We start from the raw sequence: 26,146 nt of genomic DNA, 5'->3' as shown, positions 1-26,146 counted from the left end.
AGATTTATGAAGCAGACTGAGGTCTCCTGCTGAAAATGAGGTAGAATAGCCAGCAGTTATTATGGGGCACCATATTCATACTGGATTAGGATATGTACAAATAGGCTTGGCAGAGCCTCCCCAGGAAAAGGAATCCCTGAATTTGTTCCTATATTTAGACAGGGATGCAAGTATAATTATTATAGGACTGCACAGTCCTGATGTAATGACAGGGAAATTGTGCTGTTCTATGATTCTGTCATATAACCAACCCTCTGCCCCATAAATCATTGCCCAGTTACATTGTTCTGCTGGAAAAACTCCTGTTACTGCCCTGAAAAAATTAAAAATAAATCTATACTGCCTGGCTTTTGGGGAGCAAACAGTGGCTGTGCTTGGAGAGCTACTTCCCTGGCAACTCTTTATACTAGCAAAGCATGTTCCTTCTCTGTGGGCAGATCCCAGGAGGCAGAAGCATTCAGCATTCCATAACTTGGGATCACAGTGGCAGGGCTGGGCCTTGGCTTTTTAAATTTTGTTTTGTTTGGGATGGGGGGGGGGGGTGGGGGGTGGGGGGTTGCATGACTAGCAGTCTCCTAAGCAACAAAATGGGTAGCAAGAAAAATAGCAACTAGGCTAATTACAAAACTAGGGGAAATCCCAGCCTGAGTCATTGTAGGAAAGGGAATTAGCAGTCCCCTTGAGCCTTGTGATACTTATTCAACAGAAAAAGTTGCTCAAGATTTTCATCCTGTCACCTAATGAAAATGCGGGGTATGTGCTTAATGGGTCTTCCTAATTGTAGAGCAAAACTCCCTCCTTGCCTTGCCTTCTGCTTGCTTTTAAAAAAGCAGTATTTTAACAATTAAAGAGTGAGACAGTCCTCTTTTCAGCAAGAGCTAAATTCACATAGAAACCAGATTTTTTCCCCAGATTGGCTTTAAATGGGAAAAAAAGCCTGGCATTTGTACAGGCTGGCTCTTGCTTTTCAAGCCACAAATGGGAGCAGAATCTGACTCTAGTCACTTCCATAAGGACAGCTCCTGCATAGCTTACATCTTCCTCATTCCTCTACACAGGCCTCACCTGAGATCTGTCCTAAGGCTGACACTGCTTTATCGCTAAGCTTTTATGCTGATGTTCTAAGCATATTCCTACAAAACAGAAAGTTGTTCAGGTGTGTTTCTAGAGAGTGCAGTCATCAGTTCTGAATTAACACTTCCACATGAAGCTTCAGTGCAATAATAAGGTGTTTTGGTTTGTCTGACTTCCCAAAGAATCAAAGAACTCCCAGAAGAACCTTTGGCTGAACTCAGGTACGTCCAAAAAACAATACTGATTTATGTTGATGCCACCCTTGCTCTAAATGCCCTGCAGGTTCCTTCGTATTTTTGAGGGTTTTCAGCACATACATGACTTTAATTAACATGCATATGTTATATGTTGATATTGGCTTTTATTGTGTATGACTACATATTACATGGCTTCTCAGCATTTGAGCTTCTTTTCTCATCATCCTCATGGTTTGGTTCAGGCCTTTTCATGTTGGTAATGCAATTGAGCCAGCTATGTCTAATAATCCTCATCATTTTCACAGAAAACAGTAATACAACCAAGCAGCAGAATTAACGAAGTCTAGTTTCCTCTGAAATTGTGTCCCAGCCCACACACAGTCTGTAACACACTTCTCCTCAATTTCCACCATAAGTGTGCCAAAAAACACCCTTGATTTCCTCCGCTTTCCTCTTGGAGGGGCCCCCTCCTGCTCTTTTCAAACTAGACCTAATTACTGACCTCATCGCACACCCCTTTCCCTTTTAAAGGCACTAACATGGGGTCTGTACTCCACACAGCCACCTTCTTTTACAGAGCTTGTAGAAACTTCTTACTTTTGTGACCTCTTTCACATTGCCAGTTTGGTTGAAGGCAGCTAGCTGGTTCACAAGTCATTAAGGAGAGGCTGAGAGATAGATAACATGATCTCTCAGGCCTTACACCTTCTGGGAAAGAGGATAAAACCACAAGGTATTAGAGCCCAAGTCTTTATGTATATGGACCTGGGTTTTTAGAAGTGTCTGTCCCACAGAGCTGATGATTTTGTTGAGGAGTTATGTATGCTCCTGTGTATTATCTAATCATTACATTTTACCATCATCTACTGAGGACAACAGAAATATTTTAGTATAATGGTTAATTTGTCTAGTTGGCTGTGAGAGACTGAGGACTGCATTTAAACAAGATAACAATTCCCTTCATTTTTCAAACAGCTTGGAAGTTTCCAGGGACCTTGTCTGACTCCTGATTCCCCTCCCTTACTGTTCCCTGTCTTCTAAATTGGCACATGTTGCCAGAAGTGCCTGCTGCCCAAGGAGTGGATGGCATGGCTTCCTGTTGAGCTGTCAACATAGTTCTTTTAATCAGTCAGGGATTTGTTGCTGAATGAAAGAAATCTCCCCCAGACATCTTTCAAGTGAATGGTCTTCACAGAATTCCCAACCCAAGTTGCCGTGGGAAACTGGGTAAAAAGATTTTAGAAATCAAACTCTGGTCTCAAGCATGTTCGGATTTACAGGGTCAGATCCAGAATTGCTAAGGCCAGGAGAAGTTTGACCATGGACTCAGAGAGTGCAGAATTAAGCCCATTGCCACTTAGCTACCATGGTGACAGAAACCTGAGAAATTTCTGAGACACTGCTGGTCTGCTGGACTAATTTCAAACTTAAATTTGGAATAGTCTGTGTAGCAAGTTTAACATGGCCATTTAAATTATAGTCAACTATCTTTTCTCCTAAAATTTATTAAATAAAATATATATTTACATCTCGGAGGTACATTGTGGCTTTGCAAATTCTCTTCCTTTTCATCTAGAAAAAAAATGACTGCTCAACAAAGAGGATTATTTCCCTTTAAGCAGCTTCTGTTTCCACTCTCATGTTTGGAAAATGCTGCTGTTCTTCAGCGAAAAGCCCTCTGAGACACTCTGGCTTTTTGTGAGGTCAGAACTCACCTGCTTGCTGCAGTCTGCTCCTGACACATCATCATATTAATGTTCCTGGTGGGTTTCTCTAAAGCATCTGTATGTTTTGAAGCTGAGGAAGAGGTGGAGTCAGTAATTTCACAGAGTACTATAGCACCATGTCAACATTTGAGTTTAGTCCTCTTAAGTAAAACCTGCTGTAATTCATATATAAATCTAAGGTCTCTCAAAAAGTGAACTTTAAGCAGGGTGTATTTCACTAGAATACCTGTTAAACATACTATCAAATGCTTTTAATTATTTTTCTGTAGAAAGGCAAAATGAGAAATTTGCACTACATTGCTAAAAATACTATGTAAGAGAAATGTGATAGGCACAAAATATTGATTAGCTCTAGGATGCTATGTGTTTTTAAAGTAGACCTGTGCTTAAAAACAATTTATTTTCCTTTGAAGCCATTTTTCATTTTAAAGCTCTGTGGATCAGTTTGAATGCTACAGGGTAGTGAGTAGGTCACTGACTGAGACTCCAAAGATACAGGCCCATTCTGTGTTCTGCAGTCCATCTTGCTAGGTACTCTTACCCAAGCTGGTTTTCTTTTGCCTCAGTTCACATGTGCTTTGTTGAGTAGTTTCTCGTGCTACTAAGAGTAAGACTTTCAATAGCCATGTGGGCCTCACTGTGTTAGCCTCACTGGAGGTATTATGGTCACATAAAAGGTAATATTTTTGTGTTCAAAAACACAGAACTCCAAAAGAGTTCTGCAGTAAATGTCATTGTATTTGATTGTACAGGGAGGTGAAATAAATGGTGTCTGTCCCTGGAAGTTTACAGTATGGGAAAGTGCCATTTTAGCCTATTCAGAGAAGAAATAGCTTATTCTTTCCTGGTCACTTTTGGATCAACATGGCCCTTCTGAGAGGACCTTGACCTGGCAGAGGACTGAAGAATAACATAGCTACATCAGTGGGACTGACCAGATTGCCTAATTTGAGTGATCCTGACCATGGAGTAGGTATAGAGTTAGAACAAGTTTTGTCTCAATGCAATCTTAGGCTAGAGCATTCAGCTGAAGTTCCTGATTTTCCTTGGAAGGTAGTCAGGGAAGCCAATCTTCTGCTGATATTGTAAAGGAAACATTTAATAGATACAACATCAGATTCCTGGTAACCTGGTCAAAATCCACACGTTACAGCTGAAAAAAGCTTCGCAACGATCTTATCCTTACAGTCTGAAGGAAGCGACAATTTCTGGAACTCACTCTTTTGCAGTCCCTGGGACATTGTGGGTCACAAGACAGATAATTAATGGGTGAAGCCAGTTGCTGTCTGGATCCCTGAGAGTCCATGGGATCCACAGTAGTAACTAAGACCAGTAACACTTGCTAAACAAAACAAGTATGTATACAAAAAAATACATATATATGAAAGATGTATTTCCTGTGTTGAACAGAGTCATACATACTGGAAAAGGTTAAAAACTGAAGGTAAAGAACTCCACAGTGTGAAACTGGAGATGAGAGCTGGAGACTTTAATGACGCAACTAGGCAACCACCCCCAAGAAATGTACCCCGGAGAACAATCCTAGAAGGTAGATAGTCTTTCATTGGCCTTTTTGTAATTTCTGACTTCTTTGATTCCACACATTTCCATGTCTTTTAAATAGAACAGGGCTTCTATCAATCTCTTGATCTGTTCTCCTGGCACACACAATGACAGTCCTATGTGCAGATGGAGCCAGGGGAGTTTTACTGCCTTTTTTTCTAAAAAACATGTCCAAACTGCTTTTGGATTCACTGCTTCTCCACCCCCATCATTCTGCTACCTCTTCCCATTTCTTTGCTGCTTACATTGCATGACTTTTCTCCCACTTGTAAGATATATGCTTTATTTTATAATGTTTCTCATGCACTAAAAAAAGTGCTAAGTCAAGCAGTTACCAGAGCTGGAAGTTCTAACCTTCCTCCAATTGGCAGAGCCGTCATGTAATAGCCATCATGTTAACTTTAAGTATAGATTATTATTATTGAGCTTGTATTACCTTGGCCGTTTGCCCAGCATGTCCTTGATAACTCAGGGTCACAAAAAATGACTAATACTCTGGTCCTACTCAATAAGACACAGGATCACTGTGATGAAAATGGCCTTAGCATTCAAGAATCCTCTAAATTTGGCACTCCAAATTAAATTAAAAAATGGTTTAGATTGCTTTTCATGAATGATTGCTATTAACCCTAATTTCCCTTCTTGCCCCTTCCCAAGACTATTGTTGATTCCCAGTTGCTTGGATGCTAAAAATATCCTTGGATAGTATTTTGGGAATTTAAGGCAGTGACAAGTCTATGAAATTAATGGGATTCTGTAGGTAGCAGACAAAAGACAGCTGGATAGATTTCTTCATGCAGAAGTAGCTTGATACCTGCCTCTGAGGTGGGAGCAATGCCAAGTGATGCGTTTTGGCTGTGGACTCTTGTGCAGTCATTTCCCTAATAGAATTACATTCTCCTGGTGTGGGATGGTTTGTCATCCCTAAGCATGACCCTTTTATAATATTTCCTCCTCAACCGTTTGACACAGAGCTGTCTTTCCCAGATTTCTACCTCTAGGTAATGATCCCCTTAAGTGTTTTCAAAATCACACCATAATTGGTTAAGGTCAATGTCACAGGTAACTGGTGATGCAAACAACAGCAAATTCAGAGACAGTTCCAGCATCACAAGTGTTCAACCACAAGGGACATTGCTTCTCCCAAGGAAGATTCATTTTTCAAGTAAAAGCTAAAGCATAAACTCCCTAAAACTAAATTATATATATATATAAAAAGTTAATTTGTTTCTAACTAGGTAGCTCGAGGGGAAAGAAAAGACAATTTGTAACATGCAAATTAAAGAATATGCAGAAACAGCGACTGAAGTGATAAAGAGAGAACTTGGAGTAAAGTGGTGTTTCTCATAGATTCATGTGTTTCTGTTTTGTGTTTAGAAACTAGGAACACAGATATTAAATACAAACTTTGGGTTTTTTGTGTTAGATGATGGCAGTGGATCCTTGTAATCAGTTGATTACCTGCCCTGGCACTAGCCTTTAAAATATATAAAAAACTATAGTTCAGTCTCAGGCTGGAAACCTCTGTTATGTGACATTGGCAAATAGACTATTACACCTAATTGTCAGAGTGTTCTGCCTACTCATGTGTTCCTTGCTGCCTGGTTATGCTTGTGTTCAGTATCTCCCTCGTTAGTTTTAGTCCTTCTTCCGCTCTGTGCCTCACTAATCAGAGCTAAGTAACGTTCATCAGTAATCCTCTTCCTCCTCAGCCCTCACCCAGGTAAAGCTGTATGGGTGTTTGAGAACAGGAGGAGATTGCATTTTCAAAATAAGGGCTGTTTCTTTTAGACACATGCAGAAGAAGCTAAAGCTAGAAAAAATGGCATTATTAGTCCATCTGTGACCTACCCATTTTTTCTTTCCCACTCTAAAGCCGGTGTAACTTACACCTTTGTCAGCACAATAAATTTCCATCATTTTTGCAAATGCTCTCCCTCCTCTAGGGATTTTCCGTTGCAGTTGGTACTATGCAATCCTAACCACCTCTCCCTAGATTACGTTGCCTTAATTTGAGGCATTCCCACACAATAGAGTGCAGCTGAAATGAGGATATACCTTGGGTCAGTATTCCAAGGTGAATTAAAAGGTGTGAGCATGACACTGCATTTACTCTTTCTGCTTGCCACTGGCTGTCTTGTGAATAGCACACTCATATTGTTTGCCAACTTGCAGAACAGAAGCTGGTTTTATGAATGCCTACCATGCGCATAAACAGACACCATGAGATCTGGCAGACAGAAGCAAGTGATGACAGGCTGTCATCAAATTATTCTTTTATATTTTATACTAACAAGGATCATCCAGGTTTGTTGGAAGGAGGATGCAGGAAATATGAAATGCATTTTAGATGAGATTTTCATTAAGAGTACCCGAGTATGGTAATTCTAATGCTTAATCGTAACCTCTGTTTACGTTTTCTTATTATTGGACCCCTCTCAGCTTAGTGGTAATGAAAACAAAGTAGCCTTGACCAGCCATTTATGTGGCAGGAAATTGTGAGCACAGCATGTCTCATCAAAGCAGTAGGTTCTTCTGTGGGTTTTGTGTATGACATACCTGGACATTGCATCTAGTCAAGAAAACCCAGCTGTGGATGAAGCCAAAAGAAGACACAGGGAATGAGACAAAGCTTACCAGGACCATGAATATCTACAGATTGTAAGCTGAGGGAACCCAAGACCAGCTCAGGATACTTTGATTTCCATTCAGAGCCTGACCCTTCTGTCTGAAGTAGTCCCAGGCTACTTTGGAAAAAGGGGAGTTTTGGCTAGGGGGATTTGGGACACAAATGGTTAGGTCTTCAGTTGTCATAAATCAATACGTTCCCATCTACAATAAAGTCTGGAACACACTGAGAACATCTTTCTGTGTTTCTGAGCAGGTTTGTTCCACTGAAGATGGCTTCCAATTTTCATACACAGTCTAAGATGTTGAAGTCCAAGAGTTTTTCGCTTGGAATAGAATCTGCACGAAAGAGTAATGTTTCAGTGGATTTTGGAGCATAAGCAGTTTATCAGGAAGTAACAACCTGCATTACAAGTGCTTCCCCAGAAAGGTCAACTGACAGAGGTGTTTTGCACACTTCCCTCAAAATTGTAGGTCTTTGCTCTTCCATCATGTGATGCTCTAAGAAATGAGGCTACACACGTTCATTTAATATTATAGTTCCCTCGTGATATCTTCACTTTCCTTAATGAGGGCAGTGTTGCTAACGTGTTAGGAGCCTGAGGACTGTATCAAATTAACATAGCATGGAGGAGAAATTAAAGAGAGAGAAGTTCCTTACATGAAATGGAATGAGATCACTGATGGCCCTTGCGTCAATCTTTATTTTTGTATTATAGACAAAATGTTAACAAGGATAATATAGAACACTGTTACTCAGAACAGGGATGCCTTTGTTTTTATTCAATAACCTGAATGACCAAAAGTAATTAATCCTTCAAAATACCAATTATATAATAAAGCATGCATGATTTGGGTGTCTTAACTGTGAGAAAGAAAGGGAAGGGGCATGGGTCTTGGTAAAATTATTGGGGAGAAACAATAATGAATAAAAGAATCTTTTAGTTTTGCATGATAACTTTTAGTTTTGCATGTGTTTACACATGAGTAAATTTTACACTGTTGTCTTAGTAGGATAATGCTATGCTGCTGCTAAGATGCAAGAAATCAGAATGCGGCTCTTTCCATACTTCATCATAAAGCAAAACCTAGCAAGGGTCAGAGAAAGCAATGTAGGAAAGCAGGAGAGAGAAAGGCAGACAATGGATTAATGAAGTAAGGGGAGATTCAATAGAGACATCCATACTATGTTTTTATTTAAAATTATCCTTTGCAAAACATGGTTGATAAATACACCCTCTGCAGTGATTTTTATCAGCCGTACATATCACTCCTCTACAAGCACAAAAGGTACACAGAGAAGTCAGCAAACTGGGAGGGTGTGTGAAATATAGAGCCTGTGTAATGTTTGTAAAGATCAATTTGCTGCAGCCTTGGCCTTTTAGTGGTTGTGGCTTGCTTGTGCTATCATAGCTCCTAAAAGGGGATGTAAGCACTCATTGCAGGACATCTTGTTCTGCAGTGGCAATGGGGGCAAGGTGCTGCTTCCACACAACCTTCATTTGTGGTTTCACTATGCAAAGTGGGTGAATCATTGCTGACATCCAAGGAGCCGTAAGCCCAGGCATGCTCAGTGTACTGACAGCAGCAGACTCTTCTAGATAATGACTGTTGCCAAATATCTCATTTTTTTCTGGCAAAATCTTCTCCACTTCTATGATTCTTGGATGCTGGAGGCAAAATCTACCCTCATCCCCCTGCCTAGGTGCATGTACAGGGGCATCTTCCCCTGCCTGATGGTAGTTATTACAAGAAGAGGAGCTAATGAGGGACTGAGCCAGTCCAGAGAAAACTGCTAATTAACTTTGGGGCACACCTGGTTGTATCTCTTAGTGATAAATAATTCTATCAAAAGATACCCAAGATCAGCAAAACCAGCTCCCTTCCTCTCTGGATCTAGGCATACAGGCTGTGCAATGCCCCTGAATCCAGTAAAGAAGCCCTGACCACAACATTTTTATACCAGTACAGTCATGGATTAGGTTTGGAAAGCACTTTGTGGCAGCCCAAGCTTGGGTGGCTTTGGCAAGGTGAGCGTGTGGCTATCAGTCCCCAGAGGGCACTGCCATCTGCTGCTGGTGGCGATGAGGAGCTTCTCTGCTCTGCGTGCAAATGGCTATGAAATGCTTGTGGTCAAAACCCACTTGCTTAAGGACAGCTCATAGTCATAGGCCAGATGGACTTGTCTTGTCTCTTACAGTTCCAAAGACACAGTATACAAGTGGCATCCTAAACTAAACATAAGTTTGGGGAGTGATGCTCCTGTAGGGAGAAGTGCTAATTAGTGATACCTTCTGCTACAGACCCCTGCAACAGACGGGTCTTACTGTAAATGAGTGGTTGGTCTGGAAGGACTATGCTCTGGGGATCCTGCAGGAGTCAAACAGATTTAGCTATATCAGTTGGTAATAATCTGTGAACAATGAACACAGGAGCTAAGATTTGTCAACTAACAGTACAGACAAAATGACAATAAGATGTGCTTTGGAAAAATGACAGCAAGGTTTTATCTTTTTTTTTTTAAAAATCATTTTTAACAGTACCATGGTCAAGTGATTTGCATCCTTCTCTTGGCAGCATTGGAAGAGAATTGGACAAAACAATTTTCCAGGTTCTGCCACAGAGTCTTTATGAAGGGGTCTCTGAGTCAAGTCACTGAATCTTGCTGTACTTTATAACTTGAGGACAGTAATATTTCAGTCCTCTCAATGTCCTTTATCTGTGAGTTTTCTGGCAGAAGCTCTTGCTCTGCATTTGCTTTCACTGGCCTTCAAACACTCAAGGTGGAAAAAAAGCATTCTCTTCCCCAAAGTTGGAAAGATTTTGTTGAAAATCTCTAGTTAGAATACTTTTAATTTTCAAGTGAGATCTTGAAGTTTACTAGGAAAGTCAGATCTCTCATACCTATTTTTTTACTTTACACACACTCCCCCCACCCTGCCCTGAACTCTTCATTTTCTAAGAGGGAAAAAAAATATCTATCCTATTACCTGTAATAGCCAAGCCTAGTGGGCATATTTCTGGGATGCAGGTCTCCAGGATTCAAAAGCAGACGGAGTACGGATTAAAATAGGTCGTCTCTATGTTAGTGAATGCCCTGCACCCTCTGGTGTTGGCTGTAATAACACAGAAGCTCTTTGCTTGGTGTTTCCTTTCAAATGGCTCAGGCAGAGGGTCCCTTGCTCAATGGGCTGGAATGTTTCCTTTCCTCTGGCACTCCACTGAGTTTCCAGCTTCACATGAGGATCCCAGGCAGATTTCTGCAGGCTGCAAGCTCTCCCAAGTGCTGGAGAGCCATGCAACTGGGCCCCAGTCCTTCTGCAGAGTCAGCTGGAAAGGATTAAGGTGGTTTGTAAGAAAGGCACCCCTCTGTAAATAGGCTTTCTTTATGTACCATCTGTAATGAAACCCCTTAGGATTGTAACTTTAGGAGAGTATTTGTTGCCATCAGTCATTTTTGGAAGCTGAGGATGCAAAGAAATTATTCTCTGATCTGCTCTATAGGAATAGCACCCTGTCCTCATCTTCCCTCCTTTTCCCTTTCCCTTTTGTAGTTTTGAAGGATTTGGGCAGTTTCTATCTTCACTAATCTGACTGCTTCTAAGTGACAGGGGCCACACCTCTTGCCTGTCCCCCACACGCTTGCACCAGCTCAACTCTTCTGCTTGTTTCAGGCTGCTGTTGATTGTTGTCTGATTATGACTTTTCACCAGCTTTCAAGGCTCTGTATTTTCTGGTAAATCCCAGTGTGGTAGTTTGGAGAAGGAAGGTGGATGTCAATGAAGCTGTCCAATTTTCTGTAGTGGGAATTGGGAACATTTAAGTCTCACAGGCATCCTGCTAATGCCAGCAAAACCCAGGAGTCAGTGGGGTCAGGCAGTGCGGAGAATTGTGACAGAGCAGGACTGTGGCTGACAGAAGGGCTGCATAGGCTCAGGTGAGCCCCTGAAAATATGCTCAAGAACCAGGAAGTAATAGTGCTCTCTCCCTACATGTACTCAGGCTGGCTTCTTGCAGAGCCAGCAAGTGAAGGTTGGGAAATTGCCACAGCTCTTCATCCTTCCCCTTCCCTAAAACACAGCTATTAAAACCACAAGTAGATGCTTGTATTTTGTGTGATGAGCCTTTATTGAAATACTTGACATTTAGTTCCTCTGCTTGCATAATTTTGTCTTTTCAAAGGGACATTATACTTTCCATGGGAGTCTCTTGCTGGGTTGTCTAAGCTGTTTTTAAGAAACAGTCCATTTAAGTGCAACAGTCAGGCAAAGACTCAGGCCTAAGCTGCTGGAGGTCAGCATCACAGCCCCACCTGGGAAGTACTTCTGACCAACACAGTCTATGATAGTTGTCACAGCCAACATAGTCTCCTCACATGTGGGCTGGATCTGCTCAGGGGGTAGAACAAATCCATAAGTACCATTGTCTCGCAGTTCAAATGTGTAGGAGAAAGGAATGCCAATCATGTGAGCCCAGTCCCGTGAGGAGCCTGAGTTATTGTCTGTGAATTCAAAAATAGAGGGGAGATATTTGTATTAAGCATGGTTCTTTGAAAATACTTCTTTCTATAGTTAGTGCAAGATTATACTAGAATCCCTGAACTAAGCAGTAACTGTATATCACTGTGACATGGAAAGCAGAGCTTCTAGGTGCTGCAGTTCTTAGTTATACTAAAGGTCTTCCATGGACTTTCCTAAGGGAAACAATTATTCATAAGATAGTATTGTACAATAACAGGAGATGAGTTCCAGGGATTCTGTTTGTAGCATTTTACTGTGATTAGTGTAGGGTACAAGACAGACTGGCCATTTGTCTGTCCTGGTACTTAATTTCCTATATTGATGCTGCCTGCAATTTCTTTGTGTATTTGTGTTTAAGCCTAATTATGGTCCAGTCTGAAAGATTTCTAGCAATTCCCTGTATCATTGTTCATCTGCCTCCTGGATTTTTTTCTTACCTATTCAATGTAAGTACAAACCCTGGCTCAATGTAGTCATGGGCATGGACAAGTTACTTTATGCTTACACTGCATTGCTCATGCAGTAGGTGACTCATGCAACTCGGAGACTGGCACAGACAGATGCTGTGAACAGGCAAAACCGTATGGGTACTGGAGCCACCTGCTTACTGTTCTGAGTGACTAGCATGACTTATTGCTTACTGGGAAAATATTGGGTTTACCAGGCAGTCTCTAGGGCCCTCTAGTCCTCTATGTAAAAGGCTGTCAACTAGTATCAGCTGTGATGGTGTGTTTGTGACATGGCTAACCAGTCTATTAGGAACAAGGCTGAAACCAACATACTTCACACAAAACTGCAGGCAGCTGCCATGTGATAGTGTCTGATAGAGTAACTATAGACCTGATTGGGATTTTAATTTTTGCTTGACTCCAGTGAAGACAAATAGGAGTTTTGCTGCTGACCTCAGCAGGATCAGGATGATTTATCACCAATCTCGTTCTGTCCCCTGTGATGTATCTGTGAGGAATTCATGTAGGAACTAGCTTCTGATCAATGCTTCCTTCATTCCTGCAGTCAGCTTTATAACGTACAGTGTTATCTTGTATTCAAATGACTGCTGCTTAGATGTTGCACTGAACCAGCCCATTAAATATTACTCAAAGAGGAAACTCAGCAAAACAGTACTTACTGATGCCTGTGACACAAGAATGACTCTTCTTTGAAAAACAGCAATCAAAGGGAAACATAAAGAAACTTACATAAAATTAAAGAGGTTGGTCCTACTTTATAGCTGGTCCCATACTTTTCCATCAGGGCAGCAGCTGCTTTCTCTGCAACATGCATCTGTAAGTTCAAAATAAGAACAGCATTGTCATCAGTGCCAGTACATTTGGCAATTTAGTTCGAGTGGACCAAAATTTCTGTCTCTTCCAGCTTTACATTTACATATGATCAGCTTTAAGTTTTGATATTAATTAAGGACTTTAGAGAAACCCATTAAAAATTTGGGCAAATTGTTCTTTATTTTTTTAATGTAAATTATGTTAAAATTTTACAAGTTACTCTGCTATTAGGTAGAGAACATATTTGCTTTGTTGTAAAGCTAGAGGGCTGTATTTTGGAGAATTAGAGTCTATGCTGTATAGCATATTGATACTGACTACAGCAGTGATTGATCTCTTACACTTGTTAAATTGTCATAGACTGTATCCCACCATCTTTAGAAACTGAGCCACAGACAGACTAAATGACTTCTCCAATGACTTATATGAAGTCCAAACCCAAGTCCCTCATGCTCTTGATTAATGCTTCCACTACTGGAATATTTATAAACATACATGTTAATGAACTCAAATTAGAACACTCAGAAACTGAGGGGAGAAGTTATCAAGTAGGCACCTACTTTGCTCCCATTCTCCTAGTAAGCACATTTCCAGACACAGTCATGACAGCTGTGTGTGTATAATGTGCTGGCATCCAAAAGTGCAAACGCATTCTTTTATGCAGCAAGAACTTGGTGCTCTTCTCTACTTTACCTTGCATTGCAGTAACCCTATCTGTAATAGTTCAGTTTTCCTGATTTAAGATGAAGGATTAAGATTAATTCTGAGGCAAATAAACCTTGCTGATATTGCATGGAGCAGCAGTAATTCTGGGAGCCAAGCCCCTGAATAAGCCCAGCTCCTCTGAAGGAAAGGCAAGAGTCAAATCACATTGTGCCACATGCTACTGCCTGTACTTGTTTTCTAGAAGTGTAGAAGATGAATGTTTTGCCCTACCAGTTCTTCACTGTTACTTGGAGGTTTTGTTGTGGAACCGTATGGAGTGAGGATGCACTGTCCATAGGAGTGAATTGTTAAATAGCACAAAATGTCATTCTTCTTCCTTTTGATAAACTGAGCCACAACTCTTGTCTCAGGCTCTGATTCTGGTCCAGATCCACAGAAGATTTCACTGTTGCAGTTATAAGAAACACCAACACCTGGAGCAGAATACGAAGAGTGAATCAAAGGAGAGATGTAGAAACACCAGTTCAGAGGGAACAGGGAAATTTACATTGGAGTGTTAAGGTGTGTGTTTATATGGGCAGGGAGACTAGACAGCTCAGTGGGACTTCAACATTTTACTGTGTCGGTAGCAACTAAAATTTGCTACAAGACTGAAATATTTAACACATATTTACAGGCTGGCTGCAACAAAACCACTCTGACACCACCACAGTGTACCACCTGCCAGGGAAGCTTTGGAGACTCCTTGAAATTCATGACAAACGTAAATACTGGCTGTTAAGTGACTAACTCCTAACATTGCTGCCTAGAGCTGACGCTTGCTCCTGCAGTCAATTAGGAGTGTAGTTATATAAGCAGCAATTTTCTTCTCACAAAGAGAAAGCTAGTTCAAAGTCAGTGACTTAATATTGTTACAAACCAGGTTTTTATTTTTACATATGTCTTGATGACAACAAGATTCCTTTCTTAAGGACTTCATCTTATTTCAGGGACTAGTTATTACTCTTGCTTTACACTTGTGTTGTCAATCTGAAATACTTGGAACTTACTGCCCCAGGAGGAATTGAAGTTCCGGTTCAGATCTGTCCCGTAGCAGGTGCCATTCATATATGGAGCACGGTTTTTCCTCCAGAAACGATCCTAAACAGAAGTATCTTCAGTTACATAACAACTCAATGATCCATAGGACCCAGTGATAGTACAGTGTAAAATCTCCTTTATTTTAGACTTCTGCCTTCTGACTAACTCTTGCATTGTAAGAGTGCAACTTTCTGTACAAGGGTGATAAAGCTTAGTGACAGAACATTTTATCTACTACAGCCAGGCTGTCATCTTCCCCAAGCCTGCATGCACCTTGAAATGAGCCTCCTGAGCTTTAAAGAAAAAAGTGTGCTTTTTCTGTAGTACTCAACTGCTTCCATGTGGTGTTGCACTCCTAAGAAATCCTTGGCACTGTGAGGGATACCTCTGTGTCCAAGAGACAGCAGCTGAACTTACGTTTGTTTCAGTATCAAGAGGACGAATGTTTTTTTTTGTTAGCTAATCTTGCTGCTGCTCCTTGTTTCCCTGCTATACTCACTGTTATACTTGGTTCTCTGCAGACCTTACTGCACTGCCTGTATGAGCTTCCCAGCTGAATTACCTGTGCATCTCAACTGCAATATGTGGTATGCCCCAAACCTGCCAGGGAATAAGCTGGGTGACAGCAGGATCCACATGGCGATAGGCTGAGCCTGTTGGACCATGCTGTGGTCCTGCATTAAAATGTGTTTTGACTGGGCCCAAGAGCCTGGAAACGTGATGAGAGTTGCTGAAGACCAACATTTTACATTATCCTCCGTATCAGAGAAGCAAGATTACTTGGGAGGGCACACGTATTTCAAAACCAAATAGCCCAATATTTGGCCAATTCTCCTCCTGTCCCAAGCTGAAAAGGTGCTTAGACTCATTTGCTGGTTGAGATCTCTTGCGAAGAATGACTCCTCCAGACATGCTTAACTCCATCAACCAAGCCTTGATCTGTTAGCAGGGAAGTAAGTACATCCCCCAACATGCAAAAGCAATTGATCCTGTGGTTTTGTCCTCTCTCCCCAAGGCTTATGACATTTGCTAGGAATTTTTAGCCCTGTAATCTCAAGTAACAGCTGATTTATAGAAAAAACAAAACCTCTTTGCCGTGAGATGTTTTGTGTGAGTAATAATTCTGTCCTGTTCTCTGTTTAAATATGATTGCTATGATTGTATCTAAAATTAATAAAACATGCTGTACACATGTAACTTTTGATCTAGACCTGGATTTTCACTACTTACTTTTTCCCAGGAATAGATGTAGCCATCAATATTGAGGACTGGCAAGATGTAGAGGTCCAAATTCTGCAGAAATCTGTTTATCTTTGGATCAGATTTGTAATTCTGAAGAATCTGAAAAGAAAAAATACAGAGGACTGAGCAGAGAATCTAATGGTAATAATGGGAAAGAGCTAGTTTAACCATCATCAGCAGGGAGTCACTCAGTCCTGGATATCACCATGATATCCAAGGTCTACTTGGTCCCCAGATACATTGAGATATCTACCTTTTGCCATCAACAAAGTGACAATGTTTTCAGTTACAGTGTACTTTGTATGGATACAGTCTTGCAGCTATGAAAGCTGCATGATGGCATACTTGCACACCAGGCACTTTCAGTACACATGGAACATTGCTATTTCCATGTGTACTGATTGTAAATTGTACACATGTCCATTGCTAGGGTTGATTTATTCCAAGGGGACTGGCTCTGTGATGCAGAGTGGCTTGATCCTAATGTCACTGTGGGAAACTGAGAGATTGCTATCAAGATCAGTGGCTTTGGAATCAGTTCAGGTGGAGCAAACAATGTGCTAGCAAATATTGTCCCATATCTCATCTCAAATTGTGACTTGGACTTAGGTCTCCACAGGTATCCATACTATGTACTAATTTTGAAATTCATATTTTAACAGAAAAAGCCTAATTCTTGAAGGCACAATAGAGAACTGAAATATCCAAAGTTATATGTCTTTTTTATTGTCTAAGTGGAAGAGTGAGGACTCACTTCTTTCACAAACCACTGGCAGAAGGCTGGAGAGATCCATTCTCTGGCATGAATCCCACAGTCCATCCAAATGATCTTTTTGGTTTTATCTGATGGTTGACTGATCTGAGGAAGTGTAAAAATGATCATTTGGAAAATTGTTACATTACAATAAAATAGCCTACCATAATACAGAAAGAAAAGGATGTGCCTTGATATGCCATTGAGCCATCTGAGATTATTATTCTTACAGACATCATTGTGAGAAGCTCTCCTTCCTAATAACCCCATCTCTGTAATATCACAGGGCAAGAGTTTTAAAGTGTCTGTTGAGCAGGAGTGTCAGTAAAACAGTTTCTTTTCATTTATATTAGTCAGTCATAGTACTGGTTGTTCTTACTTTGAGAATTTATTTATTTTTTTTCAGAAGAGGAAGCAAAAAGAGGTAGGGAATCTAATGTTACTCAGTGATAGGGACAGATTAGATAATAACTAACCCAATTATTAAGACTACGGTTTTTACTAGAGCCTCTGATAAAAAATGTCATAGAATACTCCTAGCAGAAAGGCTATATGCTGTAAAAAGTAAGAAAAACAACAAAACAGAAGTCTTTACCCTCACACACAGCTGTTGCCAAGCTAGTTTCAGCTTGATTTGTGTTTCTAAACAAGACTGCAGTTAAATTTGTTGTTTTCACTGGATAATAGCAATAGCAATGTTATGGTGATAGTGTATATGAAAGTTGGCAAATCTTACTGTACTGTAGAGGAGTAAAACCATCTCCTGTTATTTCGGTGAACTGGAATAAGCACTATCTTAGGAAAGATCTGAAACCTGTCTTCTCCTATGTACTTTTTTGTGAAGACACCTTTTATTCATTTTAAGAAAGTTCCTACCTTACCTGCAGATAATACATTGTTCGATTCTCAGTTGTCTTCCCCAGGTAGTGCTGAGTCACTAGCTCACTGTTGCTCTTCTGGATCTGACTCATCCATTGATAAATCTGAAACAGTGACAGAGAATTTTTGGTCCAAAGTGGGAGTTTTCTTCTCCTTCCCACCTCCATTTCCAGATTAAAGCATTTCCTTTCCGTTAGGCAAGCAACATTTTCCTCAGAGCTTATTTCAATCTGTAATCACTTAACACTCATGGAAGGCCTTCCACTTGCCTCTGAGCAAAGGCATGGTTATATCTCACTGGATGTTAAAGATAACATCACTGCAATACAGCACTGACACTCTATTCTGCCATCATATTGGGCATCTTTTTGTTGACTTTATGAGACATGGAGCCACACCATCAAATCTTCAAAACAGTATTACAGTCTCTTCCCTATTAGTACTGATTTTCCACATCTGAGTTCAGCAGCAGTCATCGTAGAATCATAAAATGGTTTGGATTGGAAGGGATCTTAAAGATCATCTAGTTCCAACCTCCCTGCCATGGGCAGGGACACCTTCCACGTGACCAGGTTTCTCAAAGCCCCATCTGACCTGGCCTTGAACACTTCCAGGGATGGGGCATCCACAAGTTCTTTGGGGAACCTGTGGCAGTGCCTCACCACCCTCACAGTAAATAGTTTCTTCCTAATATCTAACCTAAGTCTACCCTCTTTTAGTTTAAAACCATTACCTCTTGTCCTATCACTACATGCTCTTGTAAAAAGTGCCTCTCCTGATTTCTTGTAAGTCCCCTTTAGGTACTGGATGACTGCTATAAGGTCTCCCTGGAGCCTTCTCTAGATTGAACCACCCCAACTCTCTCAGACTGTCTTCATAGCAGAGGTGCTCCAGCACTCTTGATCATCTTCATGGCCCTCCTCTAGACTGTTTCCAACAGCTCCATGTCCTTTTTATGTTGGGGGCTCCAGAGCTGAATGTGGTACTGCAGATGGGGTCTCACCAGAGCAGAGTAAAGGGGGAGAATCACCTCCCTTGACCTGCTGGCCATGCTGCTTTTGATGCAGCCCAGGATTCAGTTGGCTTTCTGGGCTGCAAGCGCACATTGTCGGGCCATGTTGAGCTTTTCATCCACCAGCACCCTCAAGTCCTTCTCCTCAGGGCTGCTCTCAATCCATTCTCTGCCCAGCCTGTATTGATACTGGGGGTCATCCCCAATGGATAGGTCAAACAAATTATACATGAATATTGACTCTGCTCTCTCACTCTTATGATGTGGGTATGAGGAAGAGTATAGCTATGCCTTTGTCCAGTATAGCTATGCCTTTGTCCAGGCTTACCCACTAGTCTGTGAAACATGTCTACACACCCTGATGACATTATTCTCTCCTGAAGTGCCAAAAACCTATCCTTAAATTACTTCTTTCTACAGGTCTCCCACTGTTCACCTCATCTTCCTCCCTGGGATTCCAGAGACTACAATAGTCATTGCACTTCACATTTGGCTCAGCATCAAACATCCTGGGGCTCAAATGAATAAATGCTAGAGATAATAAGTCATAATAGGGTAGAAAGGTAGCAAAAAAATCAACTGAACCCCAGAATATTATTTGCAAAACAATATGGCTGCTTCACACAGAGCGTTTATTTTAGCCAGGGAGGAATTGGGTATTTAATCAAAATCAATGACAAATTCATGTTCAATTCAACCAGGCCAAGGTTCTAGTCAAAGAGTAAGGACTAATTCTGCAAAGAAGAAAGCCAGAAGGAGCTCCACTGACTTCAACTGAGCTTTCTGCAAGCACAGAGTTGCTCGCTATGCCATTTACATAATAGCAGCATCAAAGAAAGAAAGCAGACTTGGGTTCCTCTTTACCTCTTCCATTGGATGGTACTGGGTGTAGACATAACTTTCTGGGACCTGTCTGTGGTTGCTCCTCTCCCTTGGCATGCTCTGATCCACAAGTTTGTGCACATCAGGTATTAGGACTCTGAGCAGGGAGGGCAAAGGGGAGACAGAAAAGAAAACAATCCCAAACAGTTACTGTAGAACTATCACGGTGGGTACATTGCTTACATCAACAAGTGACAGGATTTAGCCTCTTTTGTTGTGGACTGTCTAGCAAATAAGTCACCATCAGCATAATGGTTGCTTTTATGTAAGACAAATTTCAAAGTACTGAGATTTTCACTGATTTTAAAAATAAAATAATAATTTTACCAGATTTTAAAAAAAATATTGACAATTTTCTAAAAAAAAAAAAGAAGTTCAATATCTTTCTTTTCTTTATAACTTCTACTTCTGGAAAAAACTCCAAAATAACCACCTTTTGGGAACAGGAGAAAAAGTGAAAACTTTTACATTAGTGTTTCATTGTATTTTATGGAGATATTTTCAATTTGCAAGGACTTCACAGAAGTATTCATTGCAATTTGCAAAAATTGGAACAAACCCCCTCTTCCCTTCAAAAAGCTCTTGCTTTTTAGCTACAAATTAATTCAGAAATGAGTATAGCATAGGCGCGATTCCATGATCAAGGGAGTCAATAAAACCTTCTCCTTGGCTTCAGAGTGCTTTGGATCATGCACTGCTTTCTCACTGTAATCAGCCCCTTGTAACACTGTTACAAATCTGTGCCCATTGTAAATGATTGCGATAAGACAATTGCAAAGCCAGCTTAAACACTGTTGATTTCAAACACTCTAAGTGCTAATAGGCTATTCTGCTGACAGTAGCACTGATCCGCATTTCTGGAAACTGCACATAAGAAACTTTTAAGACTGGTTACAGCTGACTTTCACTCTGAGCTTTGATGTTTATTCACATCTGAACATCAAACTAAAATTCAGGCAGGGCAAATTCCCATGAACTGAAACCACACACGCAAAATGCCTTATCAGAGCTCTGGAGAATTGAAATCCTAGAGTTTGACACAGTCAGAATATTAATGTCCTGATTATAATTTGTCATTTATGTCTCTATCATTATATACCTAACTGTCATGTTACCTTCCTTGCATGTCAACTGCCTTCTAAAAAGTGATTCCTGCTTTGAATCAGTTATAGGAACTTTAACTCTAACTTTGCCATACTTATCTCAACCCATTTGCAATACAAAGCCAAAATTTCAGCTTGACTTTAAATTACCCACCTCTTTCTTCTGTACCCTACACAAGGTAGATACAGTTCTGGCCCCAGTCCAAGGGGGGGTAGTGGTGGAGGAGCAAACAGCTAACTTCAGTTTAGACTTTTAAGTTTCCACAAGAATCAATCGAAGCCATTAGAAAATGAAGAGCCTTGATATAAATAAGAGGTTAAATATCTTCTGGAATGTTGTCTAAGTCCTGGATACCTAAACCTGATGCTAGATCATTTGTACTGGCTCCCACCTCATCTCTCTCCATCTCTGGTTGTCAGGGTATCACACTTACTAAAAAGAATTTGTCAGGCAAGATTCAGGATGTCAAGATCAGCTTTAACTCTAAACAGCTTTGAAGTGGCACCAATCCTCCTTTAACTGATCTTTGATTGCTGAATGTCAGTGTATGTCCATAGGCCGTTTGTCACCAGCCCGGAATGACTACAGGATTGTTTGTATGAAATATAGCTAGCTACTTGTTACCTGAAAAAGTCAGTTCCAAATGGGAATGGGACTGTGTGAGGAATAGATTTTATTTAATCCTATTTGGCTTTATAAACACTGTATTTGGATTAGGTCTTCAGGTTGGAAGTAAAAGCATGGCAGTTAGTGAAGATGTGTGGCTGGGTAGGTGTGATAAAGCATCATGGGCCATTTGCAGCTCATGGCTCCTAATTGTGTGTGCAGTGGGGACTTGCCACTCCAACCTTTGTCCCAGACTGGGATATCTCTGGCTGGCTGGTGGCAGAAAATTCTCACCAGCCTGGTGGGGGGGCGATAGGGATAGGAAATAGCAGCTTTGAAGAAACTGGCTGAACATTCACTTTGAAAGGGCTCTTCTCCAAACCAGAAGAGCAATAAGAGACAGGGAAGGGAAAAGGGAAAAGGAGAGCTACAGAGGCTGTTTCTCTGCACTGACACTGATTAAAACTTTGGGCTCTCCAAAATAGGGAGGACCCTGTGTTCAAGTATCCATGCTTTCCAAGAGCAAAGCATGCTTCTATAAGTCGTGTTTGTACCAAGTCTGGCTTCCTGACTTCAGGCCAACAAACTGAGTCATACATCTGAGCACCATCCTCTGTCACTGAGAAGGCAAGAGTAGGGAACAAGACAGATTGGGCTGTCTCAGATCCTGGCTCCAAATTCACAGTCCAGGCCAGTGGGAAGGTGAATAATCAGGGCATAGGGGAATGTGTTTTTAAAACTCTAAGAAATATATAGTGTCTGTGCATTGGGTAGGTCAAAGTAAGTTGGAGGCACTGGGAACAAAGGTTGGGTCCTATCATCAGTACTTGCTGATGGTTCACTGGAAAGGCCAGGTCCTTCTGTGATAACAAGGAAGATTGTTAGAGCCAGCCTTTCCCATTAAGAAATTAGAGGTTGTACCTGTAAGAGATCATATGCTGAGCTAAGCTGTCTTTCACCTCCTGCACCAGAGGGGCTGGGACCCTTATGTGCAAGTCTTCTCCAGCCCAGATGTCTTCAGGCTGAAGGGGCTTCCACAAATCCAGCTGTGCAGAGAAGAAAGAAATGCACAAATCAAGCTCTGTTTCCAGAATGAGAAAGTATTATTTAAGATAGAGTAGCTGCATATTAATAAATGGAAGTTTTCCTTCAAATTCTCCCCTTAACTATTCTCCAGCCATCTGTTCATAGAGCATACAGCACAAGCTTTAATGCTTCCATTTATTCAGACACCACTGAGAAGGAGCAGCATCTTCACAGAGCCATGCAAGGAAACTTAACTTCTTCCCATACATTCCTTCAGGTAGTGGAAGGGCAATTCTACCCTACGCTAAGAAAAAAAAAGTTAGGTAAAGCTTCTTCAAGTTTATGTTAACCTTCATTCCTGTCCAAAGTTACATGTAAATCTTTTTTGCAGCCCAAGACCCCACTCTGCTCTTTGGGCACACATGATTATTCTTACTCACCAGTAAAGTGCTGCAAAGATGCTGAAGATGCTGGACTTGCTGAAATGTTTCTGGCACAATATGCAAAACCTGATCCCTGGAAATTCACCAGAGAAACAAGATCAGTTTTAATGCCTGTTAGAGTACTCATGATTTCATGAGTCAAAAGGAGGTATTTTGTTATGTAGAAGGAAGACAGAGCATATAACTGAGTGCTGTTCCAACAAAAACATGTCTGAGTGATGAATACCTGGAATGTTTTAGCTACAAATAGGACTAAGTGATGCAAGTTTTCTGTTGCTAGAGCGTTAGGTTAACTCTGGTTCCTTGCCAGAGGCAATTCTTTATTTACCATACCAGCTTCACAGAAGCCAACTGCTCACATGAGCCTTGGTGTGTGTTTCTGCCTTTGCAGGACCAGGGCCAAAACAAGATCATTGGTAGTATATAATAAACTATATATTTGATAAGATGTCACTTTTTCTTCCCCCTGTTTGGGAATTATTCAGTTATTCCAGATAGACTTGATGCTTTCCTGATCTACTTAGGCATGCAAAAACGTAAGATAGCCATGATAAGTGAACATTGCTAGAGCTTGAGATGTTCACAAACCACTTTCCATGAGAACAGCAAGTTTATTCTGCAAATAGTGAAACGGTGGTCTCTAGAACTGTGTATTCTTAGGAAACAAATATTTCTAGTACAACATCTATCATTTTATATTTCTAGAAAAGACACACAGATCCAGTATCTGAGTATATATTTTCATGAGACCCCATGAAACTTTCATTTACTATAGGCTTAATCTAAAAAAAATATTGAAAGTTTACAAAGGACAAATTAAAATGGTTGGAAATGCAGAAAAAATAAATCTGTATGTTCTATTAAAACCCTTTTGTAATTATTTTTCTTAAATTTTTTTCAGTGTTCTTTCAGATCGGCTTTCCAGGACTGATAGCAAGTGTGACATTTCTAATGAAAGGGTTTCATAATGAAGAGAGGATTTTCACAACTACATTACATTACCGGAAGGTGAGATAGCAGTTATCCACTACTGATGTGATAAAATGGGGAACCCAGGAAATGTTCAGATTTGTTAGTAACCAATAACTACTGCTTCACGGTCTCCTTTAGTGACTTCAACAGGCCTTGGAGCCTTTACAGGACAAGTACAAAAAAAGAACGTTAAAGCTTTTGTAACAGAAATTCTTGTTGCAAAAGCCTTTCATTGCTTTTTATTAAAGCCATGGTCATTATGGCCATCAATATAATATGCTTTCATCATCTGAACTGCAACTGCTATCATTTGTGCTTCCATACACAAATATACAATTATCAGCTTAATACACATGCAAATATAATTCACTATTCATTCACATTATCCAATGAAAAATAGGGAGATTTGGGGTTTTTTGTATCTCTCTTGAAAATATCACCTTTGCTGATAGAGAAACGTAGAACTTGATAGTTAAAAAGGACATTTACAACTGGTTCAGGAGACTGTTAACATACAGGACACTCATCTGTGGGGCAAAATGATTATATTTGCTAACAATTTGGTACAGCAGCCGTAATATCTTTGTAACAAACCTTGTAGATGCAGGATAAACATCTTTGCTAGGAGAATAAACATCTCAGCTGCAGTTCAGAGTTTATTCTCTCTAAATGCCTGGGCTTGCTTTGCTCTTTGTCTGTCAGGAAGGGAAACAATATCCTGTAATATCTTTCTATCCTCATTGACATTATGTCTTAATTACACCAAATGAAAGAAATGCCAGACAGTCAGATTGCTGCCAGATGGCCAGCTCTTATTTACTGATAAACCTTTTACAATAGCCAGTGTGGAGACAAATCATTTTTAACAGTGAACTAAGATTGGAAAGCACACACTTGTTTTTGATTATGTACTAGGATTCTCAGTGGAGAAGTGCAAAGTCAGCCCATGTGACCACATGAGAATAACAGTTTTTTAAATGCTACAGTTAAGCTTTCTTACCAAATTAAAGGACTGTTCTCAGCACAAGTTGCATTTCCTTGAATGCTCATACATTAGATACTTCATTTAAGATGTTGAACAGAGTAAATGACAACAAAAATGGGCTTTACTAGTCATTTCATCTTTGTGCAGGTGCTGCCCACCCAAAGTCACACTGACCATTTGATAAGTGTGTTTTTAAATCTCATGCAAGTACTCAACAGGTTCAGTCTCAGGCAAGAATTAGAAACAAAAATGAACACTGCATTACCAAGGGTCTATTGCATTCTATTCAGTGAAATTGACAGGTTCTGACTGCAACTCTGATACTAATCTAAAGACTGAACATTATCCAAGGGAAATAACACGTTCTAAAGAGAGAAGTAGTGACTCTGTAAGCTTTGCCAGGAGCTTTGCTGGGAGAGTTGTTGAATGGGTATGCTATGAAGGAACTTACTTGCAGTAGGTATTCCTTGGTTTTCTCTCCTTTTTAAAAATCAAATTCTGGGGATATAATTAGTCTAGAGGCATTGAGCACTGGACTGCTTTCACTGTATACTTTAGAAAATTCTGTGTATAAAGTTTTATATGTGGATAGCTGGCCTCCACACTGTATTTGTGCCCCTCCTGCAAATCCCAGCTGCTAGAAAGGCAGAGTGACCTATCATTCCTTGTAAAGTTGAGGGTGAATGAAACAAAATAGATTAGATAAGCAAACAGCATAATTTTATATCATTCATTTTCTTGCAAAGCAGAACCACGAAAGGAGAATACAGCCAAACTAGACATTTCATACTTTACGAAAACATTAATCAATAATAAAAAATGTGATAATCTAATTCTCTGAACACTTAGGGGTGAATATTTTCTGGACCAACTCCACTAGCTTGTTTGTTTGTTTGTTTGTTACTGTTACAGATTGCCAACAGGGGTTCTGTATCTGAGCTGCTTTTGAGACAGCATCTTTTTCACATAACCTCAGCTGGCTTTTATTAACGGATAAAAATTTTGTCAATCACACACCCCCACCCCCCACCCCCCGCTTTATACTCAGAAAAGGCATTTTATTCCTACAGCATCTGATTTCAAAGTTCAATATGAAAGAGGCTAAGCCAAATGAATTTCAGCTAATGGAAGCAGAGCATCCTGAGGTGCATTTGAGGGGCTTTCTGTGTCTCCTATGGCTGCAGCCATATCTTTGCTGGCTTGGATATAGTTCACTCTTTCTTCATTTCCCATCTTTATGTTTTCTTTCCAAATTTTACAAAGCTTACAGCTTAGTAACCCTGTCTCCAGGTTTTCGGTTCATAATTATTATTATTCTTACACAGTTCCTGAGAATTTCACTGCATGCACAATTTTTCCTGATACTCCATTCACACTCACCCGTCATATTGCAACTTCAAGCTGAGTTTTCCAGGAATTAACGTCCCCACAGAAAAGATGATCCCAAGAAAAAGCCACATCATTGTGCAAAGAACCCAGCCCTGACAGTGCAGGACTACAGAG

At 40.5% G+C, this 26,146-nt stretch overlaps 1 protein-coding gene across 1 annotated transcript; it reads right to left on the bottom strand.

Annotated features, from left to right (window-relative positions):
• Window positions 1–11,293: 11,293 nt before the first annotated feature.
• CPO (carboxypeptidase O) lies at window positions 11,294–26,146 on the bottom strand. Its single transcript, XM_037397624.1, has 11 exons — window positions 26,024–26,146; window positions 22,684–22,759; window positions 22,139–22,263; window positions 19,490–19,604; window positions 17,616–17,717; window positions 16,735–16,839; window positions 15,969–16,079; window positions 14,708–14,798; window positions 13,929–14,131; window positions 12,909–12,993; window positions 11,294–11,690 (listed from the first exon to the last, which is right to left on the bottom strand). The coding sequence occupies exons 1-11, from the start codon at window positions 26,104–26,106 to the stop codon at window positions 11,422–11,424; spliced, it is 1,365 nt and encodes a 454-aa protein (XP_037253521.1). The 5' UTR covers window positions 26,107–26,146; the 3' UTR covers window positions 11,294–11,421.

Source organism: Falco rusticolus, chromosome 8, assembly GCF_015220075.1.
Source record: "Falco rusticolus isolate bFalRus1 chromosome 8, bFalRus1.pri, whole genome shotgun sequence".
Classification (NCBI taxonomy): Eukaryota; Metazoa; Chordata; class Aves; order Falconiformes; family Falconidae; genus Falco; species Falco rusticolus.
Note: the sequence above shows the minus strand (reverse complement) of the source record. Positions and strands in the feature narration are given on the sequence as shown.

Bases quoted from the DNA above. Each gene is read 5' to 3' on its own strand.
- CPO (XM_037397624.1), bottom strand. From the start codon at position 26,106: ATGATGTGGCTTTTTCTTGGGATCATCTTTTCTGTGGGGACGTTAATT. The intron at 16,080-16,734 runs GTGAGTCCTCAC...TTTTCTTTTCAG, and splicing joins GCCAGTGGTTTGTGAAAGAA to ATTCTTCAGAATTACAAATC. The intron at 12,994-13,928 runs GTAGGGCAAAAC...TTGAACTTACAG, and splicing joins CAAGTAACAGTGAAGAACTG to ATGCATGTTGCAGAGAAAGC.